The sequence below is a fragment of the Rhinoraja longicauda genome, chromosome 3, assembly GCF_053455715.1.
Source record: "Rhinoraja longicauda isolate Sanriku21f chromosome 3, sRhiLon1.1, whole genome shotgun sequence".
Lineage (NCBI taxonomy): Eukaryota > Metazoa > Chordata > Chondrichthyes > Rajiformes > Arhynchobatidae > Rhinoraja > Rhinoraja longicauda.
This window is the reverse complement of record NC_135955.1, coordinates 74,189,678-74,216,764: the sequence shown is the minus strand read 5'-3', so window position 1 is coordinate 74,216,764 and position 27,087 is coordinate 74,189,678. Positions and strand designations below refer to the sequence as shown.

Genomic DNA, 27,087 nt, shown 5'->3' with positions numbered 1-27,087 from the left:
CATAAATGTAAATTGTCCCTAGTGTGTGTAGGATAGTGCTAATGTGCAGGGATCGCTGGTCGGTGCGGACCCGGTGGGCCAAAGGGCCTGTTTTCGCGTTGTATCTCTAAACTAAACTAAATTAAACCTGAGAAGAATCCTGGTTTCTAGGAGATTTACTGGCATTGCCTGTAAGGAAGCTGCTTACACCACAGCTTGGTCATCTGGTTGATGCTGCAAGGCAACTGGCTGGTCCTGGGTCACAAGAATAATTTCCTCTGGCTACAGGGTCAGAGAGTGTGCTGGAAGGTCCTGGGAAAGAAGTGAGTGAGCCCAGACGGATAGCAACCACAGTATTTCCGTGCAGCCCAGAGGAACACTTCAGTTCCACCAGATTAAAAACCTGCAAGTTCATCTCTTTTTGGCTGATTCTTAGGAAGCATGCAGAAGAATGGGCAGCCTCAATATTCCGCCTCTAACCCCAACTCGACAATTAATTTTACAGGTCATATATGGATAACGTTACTTGTTGAGGGACTACGTTCTCTGGCAGTGGCTGTGGTAAAACTGGAGCTTAATTCTTAAGCCACAACTGGACAAACTGAATTTGAACACAAAAGTGAAAAAAAATTCTGAAAAGGTCTTGTTGATCGGATTTAAATTAGAATGGTTTTACCCACACACCTCGTTACCCTTTAATTAAGCGTGGGTGTAAACTAGCTGCAAAATCTGATCATGCGGTTCTTTTCCAGTTCATATCATTAAATGGGATCACAAAATTATATATTCTGTTTAACTGTTGTAGCTTTGGTGATGAACTTTTTTTTATCCTAAGGTGGGAAGTGGTTAAGATGATTTCAAGCATCTATATGATATAATTATTTTTGAGATAAACACGAAGCAGTTTAGAACGCAAAAAAAGAATGTGCTGTTTCTGCCTTCAAGAAGTTGGTTCATAAGAACACGATCGAGCAAATTTAACAACAAGTCCTTGATGTCTACCAAAAGCCTTAGTTAAAATATAGTTAGATAGATTACTGTCATTTCTTAGAACTATATAATTAGAATTGAACAAATCTATTATTTACTCATTAGAAAAAGTAATTAAACCATTAGGTCTCAATGTTTAGATACTTGATCATAATCCAGGATGTGATTTACTGAAAAGAATTAAGCACAATTACAATTATTGGAGCGTCAGACTTCAAAAAAATGACTTGTCAATGCTGGGTAAAGGGATCACTGAAGATTAACTGGAATGATTAATTGGAGATTAATTAATTTGGATGATAAAGTAATTGAAGAGAAATTGCTTTTGGAATTAAGTTAGCAAAGATACAATTAAAATATACAGTACAGAAAGCATAAGAATATAGAGTTTATTTTGTGTCTCTGCTGACGGCATTGAGCATATGTTGAAGATTAGTGGCTATGATGTTCTAATGCTACCTTGCACTCTATCCCAGCAGCAGTGCCAGAGAGAGAAACAGGTCAATTTAATCCACCTAGTTTATGAAGACCATCATACTTATCTATACTAGTTCCATTTACACACATTTAGTCAAAAGCCTCTGATGCCTTATGAAATTGTTCTTAATGTTTTGACCTGGATAATAGCAGTGAACAAAATGGTAATTAGAACATATTTTGAAGTCAAGGATCTGTGCCCATTAAGTCAAACAAAATGGTAATATAAACATATCTTGGAGCCATGGAAAAGTGTCCATTTAATCATCACAGTCAGATCTATTTGACACACTCTGATGTTCTGCAACATTCTATGAAATAAAACCCATTGCGACAAATGGGATTCCATTTTCAATATCCTCAACCTATTTGGAAGGAATCTGAAATAATACGTAATCTTTTAAACTAATGGTTTGCCAATAATGGCCAGAGAAAGCATTCCATGCTTCCAAATCAAGCCTACTTTTTTAGTTCTTTCTTATCTCTGCTTGAAAGCACGCACCATCAGACTCAGGAATATATTTTTCCCCTTTTGTTATCAGGCTTCTGAATGGTCCTTCCATAAGCTAAAGTACTATCCTAACTTCCACTACCCCAGTGTGTATATTGGACTTCGACTCTGGAACTGGTGTGCTATGATTTTGAGAACTAAATTCTACACTCTTTATCATCCCTTTGTCCTACCTTTCCCTCTCCCCTGACTGTCAGTCTGAAGAAGCATCTCGACCCAAAACGTCACCTATTCTTTTTCTCCAGAGATGCTGTCTGACCTGCTGAGTTACTCAAGCATTTTGTGTCTATCTTCCATTGTACTGCAGTTTGGCTGGATCGTATTTAGTAGTATCTGATTTGATTGGATAGCATGCAAAACAAAGCTTTTACCGTTCCTAATTTGAGGAAGGACATTCTTGCTATTGAGGGAGTGCAGCATAAGTTCACACAGTTAATTCCTGGGATGGTGGGGCTGTCATATGAAACGAATGGCCTTGTATTCACTGGAATTTAGAAGGATGAGAGGGGATCGTATAGAAACATCTAAAATGATTAAGGGATTGGACACACTAGATGCAGGAAACATGTTCCCAATGTTGGGGGAGTCCAGAACCAGGGGCCACAGTTTAAAAATAAGGGGTAGGCCATTTAGAACGGGGATGAGGAAAAACTTTTTCACACAGAGAGTTGTGAATTTGTGGAATTCTCTGCCTCAGAAGGCAGTGGAGGCCGATTCACTGGATGTATTCAAAAGAGAGTTAGATATAGGTCTTAGGGCTAGCAGAATCAAGGAGTATGGAGAAAAGGTAGGAACGGGGTACTGATCACATTGAATGGCAGTGCTGGCTCGAAGGGCCGAATGGCATGCTCCTGCACCTATTGTCTACGTACCTCGGTACAAATTACAAAAATAAACCTAAACCTAAAGAATGGCCATAACAGGAAGTAGAAAAAGTATGATTTAGTTACTTTAGGAAAGTAATTTGTCTCTATAAAAGGAACCTCCCCTAATGGCAATATGAAGGTGCCCAAAAATGATTACGGGAATGGCCTATTACTGTCTGGTATATATTTCCCCTTCTTGTACTTCTGTGATGCATCCATGTGATGTATCTATTCCTCCATCCATAACCCTTCCACTTCAGATGCTCAAATCTCATGAAGCAGCCAGCTAATCCACAGTGTGGTTAATGATGGCTTCGCACTCCAGTCATTGAATTCAGTAGGCAGTAGACGTGTTGCCTGAATTAGACTCCACTAGTCTGACAAGAGGTTTCGAAGAAATAAACATTGTGCCGAGCATCTGAGAAGGAATAAGGAAGAAGCTTCATGACATTGGAAATGACATTGCACATGTTCATTTTAGCATCCATGTGTATTCCTTTTGCAGTTTGTTTGGGCAGCTTGCAATTCTACAGTAGAGTTACATTATGGACTCCAACCTTTCTGATTTATATTAAATAAATCCCCCTAGGTGCAAGTGGGTGGTTGAATGTGGGGAGCACTGATAGAAATGTGGGGAGAATAGGTTGCAGAGAAATCTAGTGGGAGCAATAGGATTGTTCTGTCAACTGGCACAGACTCAAAGGTCTGAAAGGTTTCCTAGTACATCATATTGGATAGTGGGTCAGCACATAATTTCCTGGCATATTGATTTCAGCAACTCCTCCCCTCCCTTCCCACCGTCACAAAGTTTTGCTAGCGGAATAATTACCAGCCCAATGATTCCATGAGTGCTTTGCTGATGTTAAATTTTAATGGCTTTAATGGAGCTTGAAGGGAAATATATATTTTCCTAAATCTGCCACTCACCTTTCATTAAGAACAATGAAGCAGACAATCAATGTTTAGTCTGTCTGGTCTGCTGTTGATCATAGCTCCACTTAACACTAAATGAATCTGAGTTATTGCAAATAATCATTTTTGTATCAATCCAAAGCATTCCTATAACAACCCTGAGCTCATATTGATTCACAATTATAGAAGGACGGCCTTTATTAATCTACATATTCTGTCATTCGTCCCTGCATTAGAATGAGCCACTTAAAATTCACAAAGTGAACTGTAGTTCAGGAACTCTAAAATCAGCTCACTTGATCTGCTCCTTTCTTGAAGAAAAGGGGAAATATTTTCTGATGTATGAAAGGGACTTTTGATTGGGCATCACTGTTAATAAATGAAAAATATTCTGCATTGATCTACCAAGAGATGAGGCATTCACTGAACCTTTTTTGCATGTCCCAGACATGATTAAAGCAAATGATTTATTGGATTTCTGATTGCTGAAGGGTTTTAATTTTGGAAGATAATTCTGTAAAACAACAAATCTGGCTCCCACTTTTCTGATTTAAAAAATAAATGTTGCATATTTTCCTTTTACATATTGTAGTGCTAATTTTTTTTTTTAAAAGGGCATTTTAGTTTAGTTTAGTTGTTTAAGAGATACAGCATAGAAAGAGGCCCTTCTCCCCACGCAGTCACAGTGTGAATGCACAAACCAAACCCAGACAGCAGCTAAGGTTAATATCAAATCCGGGTCTCTGGCGATGTGAAGCAACCCAGCTACACCACTGTCGCACCATTTTTGGCAACCCAAACAGGAGAACAGCATGTTAATAAAGTGCATCATATCCAGCGGTAGCAGGATTAGGTCAGGGATCTAAAGTTAAACCTTTCCTATGTTGAAATGAGGACTAATGTTAGTTTTGGATGGGGCCCCACAAATACCTAAAATTAGAATAAATTGAACAGTATCTGAATGATGGTGAAAATACATCACGTCATTACTTCACTTTGTTCAACATCTGCATCAAAGAACCATGGAGATTTTATGGCACGGGAGATGGTCATTTAGTCCATCATGTTTCCCCCATTCACCCCAGGAACTACATGGCTAAGTCCCACCTTCCAGTAGCTGGCCCATCGCCTGGCAGTTCACGGCTCAAGCGCAATGCATTTTTCCAACATTTTCTCTTCTTTATTCTATGGTCTCTGACCTTATTTTTGTTTTCCAAGTAAAATTCAGATTTTAAACTAAGATATTTTAAATTGTAGTGACTAAGATATTCTAAGTTGTAGCAGCACATAATTCTACATAATTGTCTGCTTCAACTCAAATTTTTGAATCGAGATAACGAAGGAAGTGGAGGGTGAAGCTATGGTCCATGTGAAATGGTGTTTACTTAAAAGAAGACAGAGTAATTGCTGCCAAGCCCAATTCTTCCTGCAACTTAGCTCGATTGTTTTCTATAAATCAGCTTTGAAAGTCAAGAATGATTACCAAAAAGAGGAAGCCACTTCCCGTTAGGAATATCCACTGAAATTTGTGGTGACCTCTGGGGAAATTCTATTATTCTACTCTCACGTCTTAGCACAGACATTACAGCTATGGCAAAAGCTCCTCAACTAAAAAGGGCCACACCGCAAAGTCACATCGTCTGCAAAGAGATTGTCAAGAGTGTAAACGTTCGACTTGCAAAAAATCGACTGGGCTTGTATTCACTAGAATTTAGAAGGATGAAAGGGGATCTTAGAGAAACATAAAATATTTAAGGGATTGGACATGCTAGCTGTAGGAAAAATGTTTCCCATGTAAGGGGAGTCCAGAACCAGGGGTCACAGTTTAAGAATAAGGGGAAGGCCATTTAGGACTGAGATGAAGAAAAACCTTTTCAGCCAGACAGTTGTGAATCTGTGGAATTCTCTGCCACAGAAGGCAGTGGAGGCCAATTCACTGGATGTATTCAAGAGAGAGAGTTAGATATAGCTCTTAGGGCTAACAGAATCAAGGGATATTGGGAGAAAGCAGGAACAGGATGCTGATTCTGGATGATCAGCCATGATCATACTGAATGGTGGTGCTGGCTCAAAGGGCCGAATGACCTACTCCTGCACCTATTTTCTATGTTTCTAAAAGTTATGTAAAGAATCTGGAAAGGAATAAGGATGAACCGTTAAGGCACTAAAAGTGTCAAGAAATACTCAGTAGATAGACACATAACGCATGGACAAGGTAGGCAGAAAGGCATTATTCCACATGTATAACTCAAGACTCTATCTGCCATGTACTCACCCACTCATGACTTAATCCCACTCGTATCTCAGTGGGTCAAGCAGCATCTCTGAAGAAAAGGAATAGGTGACGCATGAAGATCAGATCTGATGAAAGGTCTCGACCAAAAACATCTCCAATTCCATTGCAGAGATGCTGCCTGACCCGCTAAGTTACTCCAGCATTTTGTGTCTATCTTTGATGTAAACCAGCACCTGCAGTTCTTTCTTATACAAGGAATACTCAAGTCATTGTTGCAATCATGTGAACTCTTTTAGCATTTAAGTTTGATCCTGTACAAGTGGCATCGCCCGGTATCCTCTGAGTGTTCAGCTGCACACTTCAGTGACATTCAATAATAGTTATGATGGAAGCTACATTTCACAAAGCATCAAGGACAACCCTATGGAGCATGGGGCTTGCCACAAATCACCCTCTAAAGTAAAATGTAAGGGCTGGTAATATCCAAATTAGTGGCCCAGCGAATGATATCCTCAAGATACAAGGTGTCAGTTTGTAGTGCCAAGTCGTGATATAATATTCACCATAAGCTCTGTAGACTCCAAGGCTAGAGGAGAACTATGGACAATTCAAACTGTTAAACTGGACTTCCACCTGAAATAATGATTTAACTATATAAAAGCATTCCAGGGATGAATTCCAAATTTCAAATTTTATACAAATGCACAGTATATACGCACGAGACCGAAGGGTGATCTTACAGAGGTGTATAAAGTAAAGAGGGGAATAGATAGGGTGAACGCTCAGAGGCTTTTATCCAGGATTTGGGGAATCAAAAACAAGAGGACATATGTTTAAGGTGACAGGGACAAGATTTAATACAAACCTAGGGCAACTTTTTCCACCCAGCTGGTGGTGGGTATACGGAATGAGCTGCCAGATGAAGTTGTTGAGGCAGATACTATAACAGCATTTAGTCATAGAGTGATACAGTGTGGTAACAGGGCCTTCGACACAACTTGCGCCCACACCTGCCAACATGTCCCAGCTACACTCGTTCCACTTGCCCGCATTTGGTCCATATCCGTCCAAACCTGTCCTATCCATTTAAAACCTGTCCTATCCATCCATGTTTAAAAGTCACTTGCACGGGTACATGAATAGGAAAGGTTTAGAGGGATAAGGCTAAATGCAGGTAAATGTGACTATCTTTGATGGGGCATCTTAGGACGAGTTGGGCTGAAGGACCTGCTTCCGTTGTGTATAACACAGAGATGCAGGCCCTTATGCTCAACTCAGGTAAATGTGACTAGCTTAGATGGGGCATCTTAGCCGGCAAGGACGAGTTGGGCTGAAGGGCCTGCTTCCGTGGTGTATAGCCCTTATGCCCAACTCATACACGACTCTGTATACCCGTGAAGAAAAGACTGGCTGGGTGGGTACCCAGAAAATAACCAGGTTCTGAACAAGCAGTGACAACGAGTGGGATTAAGTCATGAGTGGGTGAGTACATGGCAGATAGAGTCTTGAGTTATACATGTGGAATAATGCCTTTCTGCCTACCTTGTCCATGCTGACATTCTGAGCTAGTCGCATTTGCCTGCATTTGGCCCATAACCCCCTAAACCCTTCCAAATACCTGTCCAAATATTTTTTGAAGGTGTAATAATATTCACTTCAATAGCATTTTTCTGGCAGCACATTTCATCTGAGTGAACCTATTGCCCCTGAGGTCCTCTTAAAACTTTCCCCTCTCACCCTAAATATAGGCCCTCTTGTTTTAGAATCATCCACCCTTGGAAAACGACTGTGAGCGTCCAATTTATTCATGCTCTTCATGACTTGTACAGAACATGTCAAGTGTGGAAAGTATTGTTGAAGAATATGAGACCATCTGCTTTGCTGCACTCAGCCGAAAAGCAGAGCGTTCTTTTAAATGGTCAGAAGCAGATAAATGTTGATGATCATATGTAAAAGTCAATGAAAAGCTCAACTTCGGCTGCAACAGCGATTAAGAAGACAAATGGTATGTGGGATTTTATTATGAGAGGATTTGACACCGGAATAAAGTTGTCTTATCTTAATCGTATATGGCCTTGGTAAAAGCACACTTGGAGTACTGTGAGTTTTTTTAGTCTTCTTACCCGAAAAAAGGTTATGATTGCAATAGAGGGAGTGTAATTCATTCACAAGGCTGCTTTTCAGGTTGGCTCATTTTTCATGTCAGGAGAGATTGAGTACACTATATCTGTATTCTCCTGAGTTTAGAAGAATATGAGATCTCTTTGCAACTTGCATAATTCTTGTTAAGCTAAACAGGGTGGGTGAGGGAGGAGCAAGGGAGAGGCCATTTAAGATTAATGATAAGGTGAAACATTTGCTTAAGGGGGCAGTAGCTCCTTGGACTTCTCTACTCTGGGGGACTATGGTACTCAGTCATGTTGAAAAGAGAGATTGATAGTTTTCTGGATAGTATTCCTAAGAGACTTGGAGCCAGTGTTAGCAAATGGAATTGAGGTAAAAGGTTAGCCATGATTTTCATGAATGGTGGAACAGGTTTGATGGGCCAGATAACCTACTTTTGCATTTAATTCTTGTTCTTATAATGTCAGCCTGAGGTAAGTACAATTGGAGCCAATTACTGCAGATGCTGATAATCGGAAACATATTAGAAAATTCTGTAAACGCACACAGTGTCATCAGTGAGGATAGACACAAGGTTAACATTTCATGTCAAGGACTCTTCATCAGAACTGATGTTCAGAAAGCAAGCACTTTCATCATTCTTTGTTCATGTTTGTGTTGTAAATTCAAGTCTATTTTTGTTTCCAACGAATTCCCTAGAATCAAAGTCAAGCCAAAGAGTATCCTAGTTAAAAGTGCAATCTCTCCCAGGCAACAGTTTTATCGAGGCAATGGAATTAAATACTAGAATTATCTGGTAAGCAATAACCTATTTAGCTCCATTCTGCATGCACTCAACAGAAGAAACCATCTGCCCCGTCTCCTTTGAGGAAGTGAGAATACAACTAAACTGCAGAAACTCCTGTGTGGGGTGAAACAAATTCAAACATGCTTCTGGTAAAGTTCCACGACAAAGTGATTTTAGGGGAATTCTTGATCGGAAGCTGGTTAAACAGCAGAACAATTTTGACGTCATGATAAATGGCAATGCTCCACCTGACCTTAGAGAAAGCTAACCACAATGAGAGATTTTCTAGTGGAAGCTTCCCTTTTTCCCGGCACTTGGTGCTGTTTGGCAGCTGGTGACAGTAATGTCATCATGCTAACTGAACAGCTAATCACATTGAAAAATTCTCCCAAAAGGCAAACCAGAGGACTACAAATTCTTAACTGATTTTTTAAAAACAGTTTTTACAGAGAGCAAAACAAAGATCAGGACATACACCAAGCAATAGTTAAAGTTGAACTATCATAAATAAAGGTAAAATTATTATCTACAGTGATCACAGTTAGTTTTGTTCATATCTTTTAAGTGGTAGATATCTTTAAGCTGCAGTTATGGCTCAGTGATCCATTAAATGTTACACCTCTTGCAACATATCGTGATGTTTTCAGGGTTTTGCATACAATGGGAACAGTTTGTAAATACCTCTAAAGCTCATCAGTTCACTGATTTTTCTGCTTTAGCAGCAGCAAGTTACTGCCACCAGTTCATAGATTTCAGAGTGTAACTAAGTTCACTGGAGTCCACACATGGACAATATTAACATCAAGCATTAGTATAAGAACAAAATAATGCAGAAAATACTGCCACAATGAACTGCAGATGCTGGAATCTTGAGAAAAACACAAAGCACTGGAGTAACTCAGCAGGTCAGGCAGCATCTGTGGAGGGTAGACAAGGTGTCAGAAGAAGGATCCCAACCCGAAACGTCACCTATTCCTTTTCTCCAGAGATACTGTCTAACCGGCTAAGTTATTCCAGCATTTTGTGTCAATCTTCGGTATAAACCAGCATCTGCAGTTCCTTCCGATATAGCAACTGTGGAAGGAATGTATGGGTGACGTTTGGGCCAGAACCCTTCCTTAGACTCTTGGCCTGAAATGTCGCCTATCTATTTCTTCCACAGATGCTGCCTGACTCGCTGAGTTACTCCACCACATTCTATCTTACTGAACATCAGTCTATTGTGTCCCAAACAGCTGCTGCACTCTCCTCACCATTTTCCCATCTACACATGTGACATTCCTGATGTCCTCTAGCACGTTAATGCTTTCCAGTCTATGGACCAGAAGGCTCTTTTATCCTTGGATATCCAATCGCTCTACACCTCCACCTATGTGTTGTCGGCTTAAGGGACTTTCAATTCTTCCTTTAACAAAGACCCAAGCAGTCCCCTTCCAGCGCTAACCTCATTTACCTGCCTGAACCTGCTTTCACATTAAACAAGATAGACATAAAATGCTGGAGTAACTTAGCGGGGTAGGCTGGAGAGAAGGAATGGACCAGAGATGCTGCCTGTCCTGGGGTTACTCCAGCATATTGTGTCTATCTTCGGTTTAAACCAGTATCTCCACTCACTTCCTCCAAAAAGACAGAACACAAGGAACCCACACAGATCCATATGGTGCATGATTTTTGTTCAATAGACGTAACAGGTCTGTTTCAGTTCTACTCAGGCTCCTTCCCCTAACCTCTCACCCACACTCCTTTCAGATGTACATTAATGTCTGTGCAGATGCCTTCCTGCTCTAAATCGGGACGTTTAGTATCAAAATTCACTGCTCTCACTTTCTTATGGTTAATCATTAATTGGACTTCCCTGGCTCAGTTTCAGAAGGTTGTTTAGCTCTGGTAATCACAACAGCCAAATGGAATATCATATCATATCATATATATACAGCCGGAAACAGGCCTTTTCGGCCCTCCAAGTCCGTGCCGCCCAACGATCCCCGCACATTAACACTATCCTACACCCACTAGGGACAATTTTTACATTTACCCAGACAATTAACCTACATACCTGTACGTCTTTGGAGTCCCATAACTACCTTGACTATATTGCACCTCTCAGTCTGAAGAAGGGTTTCGACCCGAAACATCACCTATTCTTTTTCTCCAGAGCTGCTGCCTGACACGCTGAGTTACTCCAGCATTTAGTATCTACAGAGTCATGGAGTGATAGAGTGTGGAAGCAGGCACTTCAGCCCACCTTGCCCACACTGGCCAACATGCCCCAGCTATACGTGTCGCACCTGCCTGCGTTTGGTCCATATCCTTCTAAACCTGTCCTATCCATGTACCTGTCTAACTGTTTCTTAAACATTGGGATAGTTCCAGCCTCAACTACCTCCTCTGGCAGCTTGTTCCGTACACCCACCACCCTTTGTGTGAAAAAGTTACCCCTCAGATTCCTATTAAATCTTTTCCCCTTCGCCTTAAACCTATGTCCTCTGGTCCTTGATTCAACTACTCTGGGCAAGAGACTCTGTGCATCTACCCCGATCTATTCCTCAATATTTTACATTTCATATATCTTCTGTATTTCCTGCTACTTGGTTAAGCACACCACTTCATTCTGACCATTTCTCTTCCTCTGGCACATCTGCCGTGACAATGTCATGATCTACACCAATACTTCTGACACGTCTTCATTTTTCTCACCGTGGTTTCCCCTTCTTGCTTGATAGGCCTCTCGATGGTGTCCGTTCCATTTCCTGCATCCCCATCCCTCCCACTCTTACACACAACAGTTTGCCCATCTCAATCACATATTATTTTCTGAATATGTGACAGCAAACAACATCTGTTCTTCCTGAGCACAGCAGGCGGAACAGTGGCACTTAACTGTGAAAAGAAACTTGGTTCTTTAACCTCCATCTAAAAACATTCAGAGCCACTGTTCCACTTGGCACCTTCTGTTTAGTTGTGACCATTGAACACAAGGTTCAATTATATACACAAAAAGGTCCCTTTCAGTCTTCAGTTCTAAGATCACTAGTCTAGCAATGCCTCAAATTAAATCCACTCCTTTGGATAGTGCTCGACTTAGATAAGACTGACCAGATAGTGATGTTCAAATTCCCCCTTAACCTTTTCTCTACGATACTATGACTTCTATCTGCCTTCCAAGATCTCTGCATTCCCTCAATTCTTGGCACATTGATTTTCTTTCCATAGATGGCTATACCTTACAGCTGCCCAATCCATAAACTATGGATCTTCCTGTATAATCCTCTCCTCCTCTCCCCTTTCTTTTAAGACATCCCTTAAAGAGCATTGTCATTCCCATACGGACCTTTCTGCCCTTCGCCTCCTGCACTGCCAGAGTGAAGCCACACACAATCTGGAAGAACAGCTCATTCTTGGGTAGCTTACTACCCTCAACTGTATGAACATTGATTTCCTTAATTTCAAATAGTACCCTCCCTCCCCATCCTCCCTCTCTTTCTCCTGCCCCACCCCCCTCATCTTGGCGTGCACACATTTCTTCCACTCTCGCCACCCTGCTCCTTTCCTTTCCTCTGCATGCTCATCTCCCTTCCCCGTGTCCCTTTGATCCCCTCTTCCTCCTACATATACCTCCTGCCAGCTTTACATTTCCCTTCTCTTCTTCCATTACCTACTACCCCTTTGTCTCCTTTTCACCTCCTGCCTTTGTCACTCACTGCTCCATCTGCCAATCACCAGTCCTCCCTTGTCTCCACCTATCACTTCCCAGGCCTTGCCCTATCCCCACCTATCTTCTCCAGCTTTCTCCCACCAGTTCATCGCTGAAGGGCCCAGACCCAAAATGCCATCTGTCCATTCCCTCCACAGATACACAGATCCCTGCCTGATCCGCTGAGTTGATCCAGACTGTCGTTTTTTTTCCCTTTAAGGACTCTTTGTCACCTGTTCTAATATCTCCTTATGGGACAGAGTGCCCAATCTTGACTGTTAAAACTCTTGTGAAGCACTTTAAAATATGTTACTATTTTAATGGTGCTATGTAAATGCAAGTTGAGCCATAAGCAAACAGCTTCAGCGGCATTCTGCTATCACTTCGCTGAGATCAATAATAGCAACAGGCACAGTGAAAGCTGTTTGATCTCAACATCCATTGTTAACCTGCAGGGTGTTATTTTTGTGTTTTTGTTTGCCTATTGTGGCCATTTCTTACATGAAGCTGGATTCTGTTGCCATAATAGTGTTCTGATTAGAGCTTGAATGTGTTCTTAAATGAAGAGTTTTTGCTCTTTTCTTTTTTTTTTGTGATTTATTTGTTTATTTTTCTGTGATTTTTGCAAATGCTGTTGAAAAATGGATGTGCTGCGTGACTTGCCTTTCATTTCTTGGTGTCCTTTGAGATAATTGTGAACGAGTGAAAGGAACTGGGATGAGTGTGTGGGAAGGAACTGCAGATGCTGGTTTAAACCGAAGATAGACACAAAAAGCTGCAGTAATTACCATTCCTTCTCTCCAGAGATGCTGCCTGTCCCGCTGAGTTACTCCAGCTTTTTGTGTCTATCTTTGGGATGAGACTCTTATGTTTACTGAGATTGTTGCTAAGAAATTCATCCCCTCTGTCACTTACACCAAATGCACACATATGGTAGTAACCGTGTGATGCATTCTGCTTCTGAAATGTATTTTCTATGAAAGTTTTGAAAGTGGAGTACAATGCCCAGTTTGTATTATACACCGGCGCTATTGAAAGTCGATTTCCATCTCCATGGGTACTTTCTGCATGAAGAGAAAAGATAGTAACTTTCTCACCTAACGATTGTCAAGATGGCCTGTATTTTTTAAATCACACTTTTGTGAAACAGTATTGTCCATAGATTAACCATGAGTAACCATGTCCACAGATTAACCATGTTATAAATTAAGATAGCCACGAAAAGCTGGAATAACTCAGCGGGACAGGCAGTATCTCTGAAGAGAAGAAATGGGTGATGTTTTTGGTCGAGATCCTTCTTCAGTTGTAAGTTAAGCATATTAGTACCAGGGACAAAGTCAGAAAATTAGTTAGGTAAGATCATGCAGGTGAATTTTAGAAAGGATAGAAATCGATGAAGGAGAAGGGTCTCAAAGGTGGTCATTGCTGGATTACTGGCAATGTTACACTTTGGTGAGGATTGAAATAGGAAGATAATGTAGATGAATCCATGGCTGGAGAGATGATGCCGATGGGAGAGACTTAATTTATTGGGGCAACAGGGTACAGTAATTTCTTGGCAAGGTGGGAGCTGTATAGGTCACATAGGTTGCACCTCAAAAGAACTGGGACCTTATTGGCAGATTCCCTCATGTTGTTGAGGGTTGTAACGTATTGGGAGATGGACAAGAAGCTGAGCATAGATAGAGAAAGGGAAAAGCAAGGCAGACAATGGAAGGCAGAAAAGTAAGGGGAGAGCTTGGAAAGCAGAGAGAACAAAAGTAAGGAAATAAACAAAAGTGTAGGCTGGCTGTGCTTACTGCTACATACCTAAATGCAAGTGGTGCAGAAACAGTAGAAGCAGGTCCTTTGGCTCAACTTGCCCATGCCGACCACAATGCCCCATCTACACAAGTCCCACCTCTTGCATTTGGCCCAAACCCCTCAAAATCTTTCCCCTCTCACGTTAAACCTACGTCCTCTGGTTCTATTCTGGGCAAAAGACTGCATTTATTCCTCTCGTGATTTTTAAAAACCTCTAGAAGATCACCCCTCATCCTCCTATGCTCCAAGGAAGTCCTAGCCTGCTCAACCTCAGGCCTTCGCGTCCTGGCAACATCTTGTAAATCTTCTCTGCAACTTTTCCAGCTTGATAACATCTTTCTTGTAACATGCTGACCAAAATTGAACACAATACTTTAAATGTGGTCTCACCAATGTCTTATATAACAGCAACATGACCTCCCAACGTCTATATTCAATACTCTGACTAGTAAAAAGGACAAGCGAACTGAAGACTTAGAACATAGACTGATACTTTAGCTGCGACTGAAACACAGCTTAAATAGAGTCAAGAATGTCATCCTAATGTTCCTTCTTATAGGTTTTTTTTTAGGTAAGACTGAGATAAATAAAAAAGGGTGGTGGGGTGGGGATATTCGTGAATAAGTTATGAGAAGGGACATAAGCAGTAAAAACAAACCCTGAAGCATTTAAACTATAAGATCATAAGACATAGGAGCAGAATTAGGCCATTCAATACATTGAGTAACTCCGCCATTCAATCATGGCTGATCTATTTTCCCCTCTCAACCCCTTCTCCTGCCTTCTCCCTGTCACCTTTGACGCCCTTCCTAATCAAGAACGTGTCAATCTCTGCCTTAAAAATACCCAATGCCCTGGCCTCCATAGTCATCTGTGGCAATGTATTCCACATTCACCACCTTCTAGCTACAGAAATTGCTCCTCGTCTCCAATTTGAAGGTACGTCCTTTTATTCTGTGGCTGTGCCATCTGGTTCTAAACTCTACCATTACTGGTAACATCCTTTGCACATCCACTCTATCTAGGCCTTTCAATATCCATTAGGTTTCAACAAGATCCCCCTTCATCGTTCTAAACTCCAGCGAGTCGGGCCCAGAGCCTTCAAACGTTCCTCATACGTTAACTCCACCATCCCTGGGATCATTCTCATCAACCTCCTCTGGAACCTCTCAAAAGCTAGCACATCCTACCTCAGACATGTGGCCCCAAGACCTCACTTGCACTGATGTTCAGTCAGAAATGTTGAATGGAAGATGTATCTCGGCACCTTCTGAGATTTCCACCTTCACGGTTACAGGCTTCAATCAACTCAATTCACTCCAGCTGATATCAACATATGGATGAGGACCCAAGGCGTAGGGGTCAGATAAAATACCGCTTTGAAATGCCAGTTCTGAAGACTTGGGAACCAAAACTAGCTGTACCATAAACCAAGCTGTTACAGTACAATTTTAACACTAGCATCTACCAAATCATGTGGAAAAGTATCCAGTTCTGACCTATCCACAAAATGCAATCCTATCTATCGAATTAATTACACCCATCACCAAAAGCATGGAAAATAACATTGTCCAAGTGTGAAAATGCCATTTCATGCTCAACAGCCTTCTCACCAAAAACACTCAACTGTAGACCACATTCCTGTGTGAGTCATAGAATGATACTGTGTGAAAACAGGCCCTTCGGCCCAACTTGTTCACACCAGCCAACATGTTCCAGTTACACTAGTCCCAACTGCCCGCGTTTGGTCCATACTCCTCCAAACCTCTCCTATCCATGTACCTGATTAACTGTTTCTTAAATGTTGGGATAGTTCTTGCCTCAACTACCTCATCTGGCAGCTTGCTCCATACACCCACCACCATTTGTGTAAAAACGTTACCCCTCAGATTCCTATTAAATCTTATCCCCCTCACCTTAAACCTATGTCCTCTGGTCCTCAATTCACCTTCTCTGGGCAGGAGACTCTGTGCGCCTACCCGATCTATTCTTCTCATGATTTTATATACCTCTATAAGATCACCCCTCATCCTCCTGCGCTCCAAGGAATAGAGTCCCAGCCTACTTGACCCCTCCCTATAGCTCAGACCCTCTAGTCTTGGCAACATCCTCGTAAATTTTCTCTGTACCCTTTCCAGCTTGAGGACAGGGATGGACAGAAGAGCTTAGTTCTAAAGTGGGGTGAGAGTGCCCCATCTTTGACTTCAAGTCGGCATCTGACTGACGGTGGCCGGGTAAAGCTAAAATCAAAGAGCATCAAGGGGAAATCACTTTGTTAATGTAGTCAGACCTTATACAAGGAAGATGGCTGTGGCATTTGGAAGTCAATTATTGCAGCTTTTGGTTGGAACTGCAGGTTCCTCAGGGCAGTGTCCTAAACCCAACCCTCTTCAGCTGCTTCATCAGTGATCTTCCTTCCACTATAAGGTCAGCATGGGGATGTTTGACGGTGATTCACAATGTTCAATTTTAGCTTTGTTTAGAGATACAGTGTGGAAACAGGTCCTTCGGCTCACTGAGTCCATGCCGACCAGTGATCCCCACACACTAACACTATCCTACACACACAAGAGCCAATTTACAATTATACCAAGCAAATTAATCTACAAACCTGCACATCGTTAGATTGTGGGAGAAAAACGGAGTTCCCGGAGAAAACCCACGCAGGTCATGGGGAGAATGTACAAACTCCATACATACAGCACCCATGGTCAGGATCGAAGCTGGGTCCCTGGCGTTGAAAGGCAGCAACTCTACCGTTGCCTTTTAAGATTTTTTAAACATTTTTTTTTCACACGCACGGCCCAAAACCCCATAATTGTAGTTACAACCTCTTAGAAAATGAAGCAGCCCCTGACAGCATGCTAGACACCATTCATGCATTTGCTGGCAAACTGCAAGTAACATTCACACCAAAAAAGACAGGCAAGGGTCATCTACAACAGCAAAATGTCCAACTACTGTACTTGACATTCAATGGCATCACCATGCTCAGACCCCACCATCCACACCCCGAGTTTCATCACGGATCAAAAACTCAAATGGATCAGCCACATAAATATCGCAGCCGGGGATGAGTCAGAGGCTGCTTACTCTGTGTCAAGTGACCTATCTTGTAACATGCAAAAGCTCCATCCATCATTATAAATATTTATTCCCTTCACTTCCCAGTTTTCCGACCAGTCTGACTGTCTCCGACTACATTTTATCTCTGTTTGCTTTGTTGTTACCTTCTCCCAACTAACAATGATCTATTCTACATTTTCCTTGATCTCCATCCCTTTTCTACCATTTCACATCTTACACTTCCTTATCTATATATCTCCCTCTCCCCTGACTTCAGTCTGAAGAAGGGTCTCGACCCGAAACGCCACCCATTCCTTCTACCCAGAGATGCCGCCTGTCCCGCTGAGTTACTCCGGCATTTTGCGTCTATCTATTCCTTCCATCACTTGCTCAGTGGCTGTGATTTGTGCCATGTGTCGAAGGCTACTTTAACAGCACCTCCCAAACTGATGAAGTCCACCTTCAAGATGGCCAAGGACATGAGGAACATAGGAACGACTCCTTCAGTGGGTTTCTCTCCATCATACACCATGCTGAATATCTGTCACCATTCATTCAATAACACTGGGGATACATTTCCACACATCCTAGCCAGTAACACTCTGGGAGTGCAAAAACCAGGACTGCAAGATGGCAACTCACCAGTCTTCTTAAGGCCAATTGGGGAAAGGGAAAAAATGCTGACCTTCCTAATGGCATCCACATCACACAGATGTAATAAAGGTAATCGAGAGGTCAAGATTTATAATCAAGAGAATATTGAAATTCAAATCCCCAAGAGCAATTTGAGATTTTGATTGAAAGATCCATTGTGAAAACAGTCCACGCTGACCATTTGTCACTGGTTCACACCAGTTCTTTGTTATCCCAATTTTGCATCCTCTCCATACACACTAGGGGCAATTTAGAGGACAAACCCATCTTTGGGATTTGGGTGGAAACCGGAGCACCTGGAGGAATCCCACCGGGTCACAGGGAAAGCATTGAAACTCCACACTGACGACTCCCGAGGTCAGGATTGAACCACTGCACCACTGTGCTGCCTACAAATTTGTTTGAAAAAAGATCTGAAGACTAACAATTGATATCAGAAAAGTAACCTGAAATTAACTTGAATTATTGTAAAACCCAACATGTTCACTAAACCACCTTTAAGGAAGTAAATCCAGCATCTTAAAGGTGTTTGCTAATTTTTTAAGCTTATTCCACAGCATCAACTTTATGAAGTGGTTTGGCAAGTGATTCAGTTGCATTATTACCAACTAAGAACAGCAAAGCTGCTCTTGCCAACTTTCTCCCCAGCAATAAAATACATATCAATACAGAATCAAAGATAAAATATTTCTCTCTTTTGGACAGCTTGTTTAATTATACAAGTTTGCTGTTCCTCTTAAAACCCATTACTCTTTCCATTATAAATATTTTACGATCCTCTTTGTATAGTTGATTTGCTTATTGTCCTATTCTTTCTTGTTCCTTACCCCCAAAACCTAACTACATGGCGGCACGGTAGCGCAGCGGTAGAGTTGCTGCTTTACAGCGAATGCAGCGCCGGAGACTCAGGTTCGATCCTGACTACGGGTGCTGCACTGTAAGGAGTTTGTACGTTCTCCCCGTGACCTGCGTGGGTTTTCTCCGAGATCTTCGGTTTCCTCCCACACTCCAAAGACGTACAGGTATGTAGGTTAATTGGCTGGGTAAATGTAAAAATTGTCCCTAGTGGGTGTAGGATAGTGTTAATGTACGGGGATCGCTGGGCGGCACGGACTTGGAGGGCCGAAAAGGCCTGTTTCCGGCTGTATATATATGATATGATATGATACATCTTTCAGTTAGTTTCATGACAAGAAATATTTGGTTCCCTTAATCCCAGGTATTTTTTTTCCAATGATAAATATGACAAAGCAAAAAATCTTTCAAATTTGAGAAAGATTTTCAACTGTTTTTATACCAGGCAAAACCAGTCTGGAGATACTCAAGAATTTGACTTTTAATGCGAGGACACAGGCTGAAGATATCAATATATCATAGACACTGATCATAATGAGTCAATCACAGCACACACTGAAAAATAAAATATTATCTATGATTAGTTCATAAAATATTCAAATAGTTATGTTTCACAATATCATTGTGGTGGAGTCAGAGTACTTGGCATTTTTATTGCAACCAACTCATTCATCTTTAATAAAACTGCAGATGCATCTTCACAAATAGACTATGTATACTCTGCTGACAGGAATCATTGTTCCTAAAGGATACAAAAGAAATACATTTCACCCTTAATGGATTCGCTTTTGTTACCTATTAATTGATTTATATTTTACAAGAAGCCTAGGAGTGTAAGTTTTGAATAGAAACCATTCTCCTCAAATTTCATGAACGTCCACAGCAATAGTATAAAACAATGAAGTTAATGAAGGAAACCTACTCCCACTCAGCAGTTTTAAAGTGTAAAATGTGCCAGCAAGGAGTTAAGAAAATACGTTAGTTCATACGCGGTAACTTCCTTCATCAGATTTAAGGGATTTTGGGGGAAATTTAGTCACACGTACCAGGCTATTCAGTTGAAAATTGTGTGAAACTGACCTTTTCTTTAAAAGATCAAACATAAAAGAACTGCTGGGTACATAAAGTGATATCAGGAACTGAAAGGCTTATGAAACCTAAATATTCGTGTTTATCTTTATATGAGTAATAGGGCAAAATGTTCCAAGACAACTTGTCACTGAGTAGACCAACAATTGTTTAATAAGCCATCTGCAAGATGTAAGTCTCACTCACTGAATGGGGTTCCTGACATTTTCTCAAGGTAAAATAAGCAGCACATCACTCGTACCATGGCTAATTACCTTCCAGAAACAGTCTGATTCATGTATTCTTTAAAATGGTGTAACATTTGTGACTTATGCAGCATTTAAAAAATCTCAATAACAATTATTTACAGATCTAGGTCCATTACTTGCACATATATCTTCATAGAAGCAGACAAAATGGATGGCAGAGAGGTGAACAGCTATTAACTTTTTAGTGGTAATCTTGCACTTCTACTGCCTTGGAATGTGGTTGATAAATGAGTTTAAGGCTGAGAAAGATTTCAAGTGCAGAAAGTTTAAATTATGTTATCAATCATAGGCCTTTTGTGAACTACTATTTTGTAGGGAAAGTGGGCTGATTTTTACATTGTTCAAAGTAATGATGGTTTACAGTTAGATTTACACTATTGTCACCAACTTTTCTGTAATTACATTTTGTAGGGACCCTTTAGATTCAAATAACATAGCTAGTGGATGAGACACAAAGTCAGGCAGGCATTTTGTGCAAATTTTCACATGATCCGATTCTACATTAATCCAAACAAATGTATTTTCATTTCTTTTAAAATATGGTGGTATTTAGAAAGGATGAGCTTTTCTTTTAACTCTTTTTTGAGATCATACATATATAACCATTTAAGATTGCAACGCCAAAATCAAAGGCCAACAGTCAGAGGCCATCTGTTTTAAGGACAAAGATTTAATGTTAAGATAAACATAGAAAATAGGTGCAGGAGTAGGCCAGTCCACCCTTCGAGCTAACACCGCCATTCAATATGATCATGGCTGATCATTCAGAATCAGTACCCCGTTCCTGCTTGTATAAGAAGGAACTGCAGACGCTGGTTTAAACCAAAGATAGACACAAAAAGCTGGAGTAACTCAGCGGGGAGAAGGAATGGGTGACGTTTTGGGTCAAGAAGGGTTTCGACCCGAAGCATCACCCATTCCTTCTCTCCAGAGATGCTGCCTGTCCCGCTGAGTTATTCCAGCTTTTTGTGTCTATCCCTCTTCCTGCTTTCCCCCCCCCCCCCCCCCCCCCCCATTTCCCTTGATTCCGTCAGCCCAAAGAACTCTCTCTTGAAAATATCAAGATAGCTTGAGATATGAAGAAGCACTTACCCTCGGACAGCATGTATGAGTCGAAGGGATGGATAAGCTGTCTGTATGCTCAGCCTGTTCTTCAGGATAAGCTGATTCACACACTCCACGTGCTTCTCTCCTCCTTTCACCATGAACGCAGGGATCCACAGAACACTGTCATTCAACACTGCCAGCCTGTCGACAAATTTCTGTCTGTCTGGCTCAGTCTGAAGACTCCCAAACGCTCTTTGCACAACTGATGGATTCATCGTGACAAAATTAGATTTGAGTCCAACATCACTGGCGTATTCCAGAAGGGGCGCAAGATTACACCTACAATAAACAAAAGAATTGGTTGATAAAAGAAACTGCAGATGCTGGAATAAAAAACAAACTGCTGGAAAAAATCAATGGGTCAGGCATCATCTGTGGAGGAAATGGCTAGGCGGCATTTCGGGTTGGGATCCTTCCTTGAATCTATAAGCAACATTTTGGGTCGGGACCCTTCTTCAGTCCTCACCTGAAATGTCACAGATCCATTTCCTCCACAGACTCTGCCTGATGAGTTATTCCAGCACTTCGTGCTTAACAAAATAATTGGTTTGCTCTGTGTTTGAATTTGTTTCTGAGTGACATCAGTGAAACATAAATAAATTACAATGATGGAAATAATGAAAAATAACTCAAATTACTAATATTTTTTCAGATGTGATAAATCATATTTTACATATTTATTGGTAATCTATCAAAGCCAAGTCTACAGGCATATCATTTATACTTTCCTGTATTTTTTCCCTGGATATTTGATATTCTGCCAATGCTGGGAAAATAGGAAGCACGACCAACAGAGCCAGGTGTTGGTTTTAAATAGTTAGCAACTGGAGATCCAGTAGGCTTTGGTAGACCAAGTGGTTGCTAACCATTTTAACTCCCATTCCCATACCGATCTCTCTGTCCAGGGCCTCCTCCATTGCCAGAGTGAGGCCACACATAAACCAGAGTAACCGCCCCATATATTCTGCTTGAGTAGTTTAAAAATAGCTCAGTAGGTGGTGGGTGCCTGGAACATACTGTCAGGAGTAGTGTTGGAGGCAGATGCAATAGTGGCATTTTAGAGGCTTTTAGATTGGCATGTTGTTATGCAGGGAATGGAGGGATATGGATCATGTTTGGTACATGTTCAGCCTGTTCCTGAACTGTGCTATACTGTTCTGTGTTGTATGTATCTGCATCAGATAAGCATAATGTCCAGTTAACTAAAAATTGGGAAATCCAATGTCACAGCCACCAATCTCTGTCACAAATGTCAACCACATATTTCCACTGTTACTAATACACCCCGTTCTACCTCACCTAAAGTAAACTGCTTGCCTCAGCTTCTGCCACAGTCCATCAGCGGCTGAAAATGTCTTCCTTGTTCTTATTACCCCAACACCTCTTCATTCTCACATGTTGCGAATCATTTTCCTTCACTTACACTCTGGAAACTGGAGGTAATCCAAAACTCTGCTATCCCCAGTTCTAACTCACAGTATCTCACTTTGATGGATGTTTCTTTGATGGATGTTTCTTTTTTGTGTGTTTTTGGGGTTGGGTAATTTGAATGCCTATTTAATGCTTTTATTGTTGGACTGTGTTTTTGGGGGTTTTGGGGTTGTGTAATTTGAATGCCTATTTAATGCTTTTATTGTTGGACTGTGTTTTGGGGGTTTTCTGGGGTTGTGTAATTTTAATGCTTATTTAATGCTTTTATTTTTGGACTGTGGGTGACTGAATTTCGTCCAATATTGGATGACAAATAAAGCTATCTTGAATCTTGAATCTTGAATCTTGCTTAATTTAGTGCATGCTGTCATGCAGTGCCTTCAGCCAAACTATGCACTACTTTGTTCTCCGATCTCCATCAGCCCAACAATCCTCTAAGTTATCAGAGTTCCTCTAATTTCTCCACTTCCAATCTCTCCATCCCTGAATTTAATTTGGCCACATTTACCTTCAGTTGCCCTGGTCCTTGGTCCTGCAATTTGTCCCTCAACCCTCTCAGTCTCTCCACACCTAACCTTCTCCCTTTAAGGGACACCTTAATATGTTCTTAAATGGAAGATAGACACAAAATGCTGGAGTAGCTCAGCGGGACAGGCAGTATCTTTGGAAAGAAGGAATGGGTGACGTTTCGGGACGAGACCCTTCTTCAGACTGGAGAATCAGTCACCCATTCCTTCTCTCCAGCGATACTGCCTGTCCCACTGAGTTACTCCAGCATCTCCAGCATTTTGTGTCTATCTTCGATTTAAACCAGCATCTGCAGTTCTTTCCTATACATGTTCTTAAGTGGCTTGGTTTCAACATTTGCAAAAGCCGTGTAAAGCACCTAGAGATCAAATGGAGATAACCCAGAAAGACTGAAGGTTTTGATCAATTTCTCAGACTGGACTTTATTAAATTAGACAACTAGGCACAGAAAACATGATGGCTGCGGAAATTATTTTAAACTTAATTAACATTTTTATATTTGGAACAGCAAAATATAATTGCGCACATAATGGAACTTTATTGATTGCTCTATTGAAGTATCAAATTCTATTGAAGTAATCAAAATTTATCACATGAGCCTTAAGTCTACATGGGTTTCATTGTCCCTAAAATAAGAAAATAATTAAACTTAGGAACATCAAGAGTTGATTCCACACACCTAGCCTGCTCCATCCTTCAGTTTATGATATGGAACTGCTCAATCTAGATGTATTCCTCCTCATTAAGGAGAAGCCTGTATAAGTTGACCCTCACCTATTATTAACTTCTTTTCATTTGAGCCTGTTTCATTACAGTTAATTACCTCAGTTAATACTTGTTCTTTCTGGTAGAAAATAGGGAATGCAACTGTTTTGGTTGGAAACAACAAACTGGAAACAGTTTTAGAGAAAACTGTCCTTTTAAAAAAAAATTGTGCAGTTGTTTGATTTATATTCTGGTGCAACAACTGCAATAAAAGCCTCTATAAACATTTCATATCATCAGTGATGGTAAAATCAGAAGACCATTGGACAGCTGCAGTTTGAAAGAAACTATTATTTTCTTAAAAGCATGAAATTGTGACCTACTGTTCTATGGTCGTCACTGATTCGGTGTTGTAGATAAACATAGATTAGTTGGCGCGTTAGTGTGTGTAACACTAATGACTAAAGGGTGGGCAAACCATGATATCAATCAGTATGCAATTCCTATCTGATGCCAATGTAGCTAAATTAGTGCTCCACGTTGCAATTGAAGCCTTCGCTTAATGTGCTTAACAGCAGAAAACATGTATAGCAACAGGAAGGACCAGCACTCGTTAGAGATAACAGCAATACTTGCAAGTTAGTTAATGGTTGAGTTTTACTGGTTGCTGTTTTGATTTTTCACAGGTTTAGTGCTTTCTATCATTCTTTAAAGTTGCTTGAGAACAGAGGGAATGATATCCCAGTTGATGAAAGCCCCTGCACAAATCAATTGTTTCCAGGCATGGAGGTCATTAGTGGGCACGAAGGGAGACATGCTGCTGGGTAGAGGAGAAGGAGGAAAGAAAAACAGAAACAGGAAGGGCCATATTACCTTTCTGAGGTTTTCAGAGAAAATGTCTCCTTCTAGATTCAATGATTAAATTCAGTGCATCTTCATTGTCACATGTACGCAGGTACAGTGAAATGCTTTGTTTTGAATACAACCCAGTTAAAACCATACAGCACACCTCACCTAGGCAGTACACAAGTGTTGCCACATTTTGGCACTGACAAAGTTACACAAGTTCACCAAACAGACCTATCTTCTGCCTGCCGCCGCACATGGCAGCAGGCACCCCCCATCGTTCCCGGTGCCCCCCCCCCCGCCGGGTCCCCCCTTCAGTTAGAGCAGCCCCCACCAGGTAGCTATCGGGGAGTGGAGTATAATATCCTCTGAATGACTTTGCCTTTCATCATGTTAACTTGGAGACCAACCACAACGAGAAGGATTTCTCCTCCCTCAACATCCCAGTAGTGTGTGATTATACCCACTTTATCATGCAAGTCAATACCCTGTGTGTTTGCAGCATTCTGTGACAGGCAACTGCGCTATTTTTACTTGAGCCACATGATAAATCAATGGGCAACACTGGCTATTATTTAATAAGATGGATACAAACATGGATGTACCATCCACACATTTATTGGCAGCAGTATACATGAATGCCATGCTGCTTCATGTCAGAGGTTATGGGGAGAAGGCAAGAGAATGGGGTTTGGAGGGAGAGATAGATCAGCCATGTTTGAATGGCGGAATACACTTGATGGGCCGAATGGCCTAATTCTGCTCTTATCACTTATGATATGATAGAATAAGATAGAGCAACCATTTTGGAGATCATCTCCACACTTTGATAGCATTTCAAACACTTTCACATGGTTCACGATGGTCCGCTGTACATCAATGAGGACTTTTATGAGGAGACTGCCAGGACTCAAGGGTCTGAACAATAAGGAAAGGTTGGGCAGGCTAGGACTCTATCCCTTGGAGTGCAGGAGGCTGAAGGTTGATCTTATAGTGTATAAAATCATAAACGGAATAGAGTGCACCGAGTCTTTTATCCAGGGTAGGGGATCAAGAACGAAAGGACATAGATTTAAGGTGAGAAGGGCAAGATTCAATAGGAACCTGTAGGGTAAACTTTTCACTCAGAGCGGGTGCATATATGGAATGAGCTGCCAAAGGAGGTCGTTGAGGTAGGTACTACGACAACATTTAAAAGATATTTGGACAGGTACATGAATAGGAAAAGTTGAGAGGGATAGGGCGGCACGGTGGCACAGCGGTAGAGTTGCTGTCTTACAGCGAATGCAGCGCCGGAGACTCAGGTTCAATCCTGACTACGGGCGCCGTCTGTACGGAGTTTGTACGTTCTCCCCATGACCTGCGTAGGTTTTCTCCGAGATCTTCGGTTTCCTCCCACACTCCAAAGACGTACAGGTATGTAGGTTAATTGACTGGGTAAATGTAAAAATTGTCCCTAGTGTGTGTAGGGTAGTGTTAATGTGCGGGGATCGCTGGGCGGCGCCGACTCGGTGGGCCGAAGGGCCTGTTTCCGTGTTGTATCTCTAAATCTAAATCTAAAAGCCAAATGCAGGCAAGTGAAACTAGATTAGATGAGACATCATGGTCTGCATGAACGTGTTGGGTCACAGATTTCCATATTGTTTGTTCTATGACTTTGTAATCAGCCATCAGAAAAATTATGAGTGTCCGCGCAGCTGGGGAATGTAGGTAGGAAACAATAGAAAATAGGTGCAGGAGTAGGTTTGAGGAACATGATAAAGTGTTTATGGTGTTGCCCTGGCCTCCAAATTCTCCAGATCTCAATCCGATTGAGCATCTGTGGGATGTGCTGGATCGACAAGTCAGATCCACCGCGGCTCCACCTCGCAACTTACAGGACCTGAAGGATCTGCTGCTAATGTTTTGGTGCCAGATACAACAGGACACCTTCAGGGGTCTTGCAGAGTCCATGCCTCGGCGGGTCGGCGCTGTTTTGGCGGCACACGGAGGACCAACAGCATATTAGGCAGGTGGTCATAATGTTTTGGCTGATCGGTGTATGTGTCTATCCTAGTCCCAGTAGCTGCAACCCAAAAAGATATAAAGCTCGGGAAGATGGGACAAATCTGACCGAGCTAAAAAGTGGAAGATGAATGCAAACCTTCAACGGATGTCAAAACCAACAAAATAATCTTTA

General features: G+C 41.5%; 1 protein-coding gene across 1 annotated transcript in view; it reads right to left on the bottom strand.

Annotated features, from left to right (window-relative positions):
- The window catches only part of st8sia4 (ST8 alpha-N-acetyl-neuraminide alpha-2,8-sialyltransferase 4), a 64,000-nt gene that overhangs the window by 8,101 nt on the left and 28,812 nt on the right, over positions 1-27,087 (bottom strand). Inside the window, exon 4 of the mRNA XM_078396432.1 lies at positions 21,384-21,677. Coding sequence (XP_078252558.1) covers positions 21,384-21,677 — 294 coding nt within the window. The remainder of the gene's footprint in view (positions 1-21,383; positions 21,678-27,087) is intronic.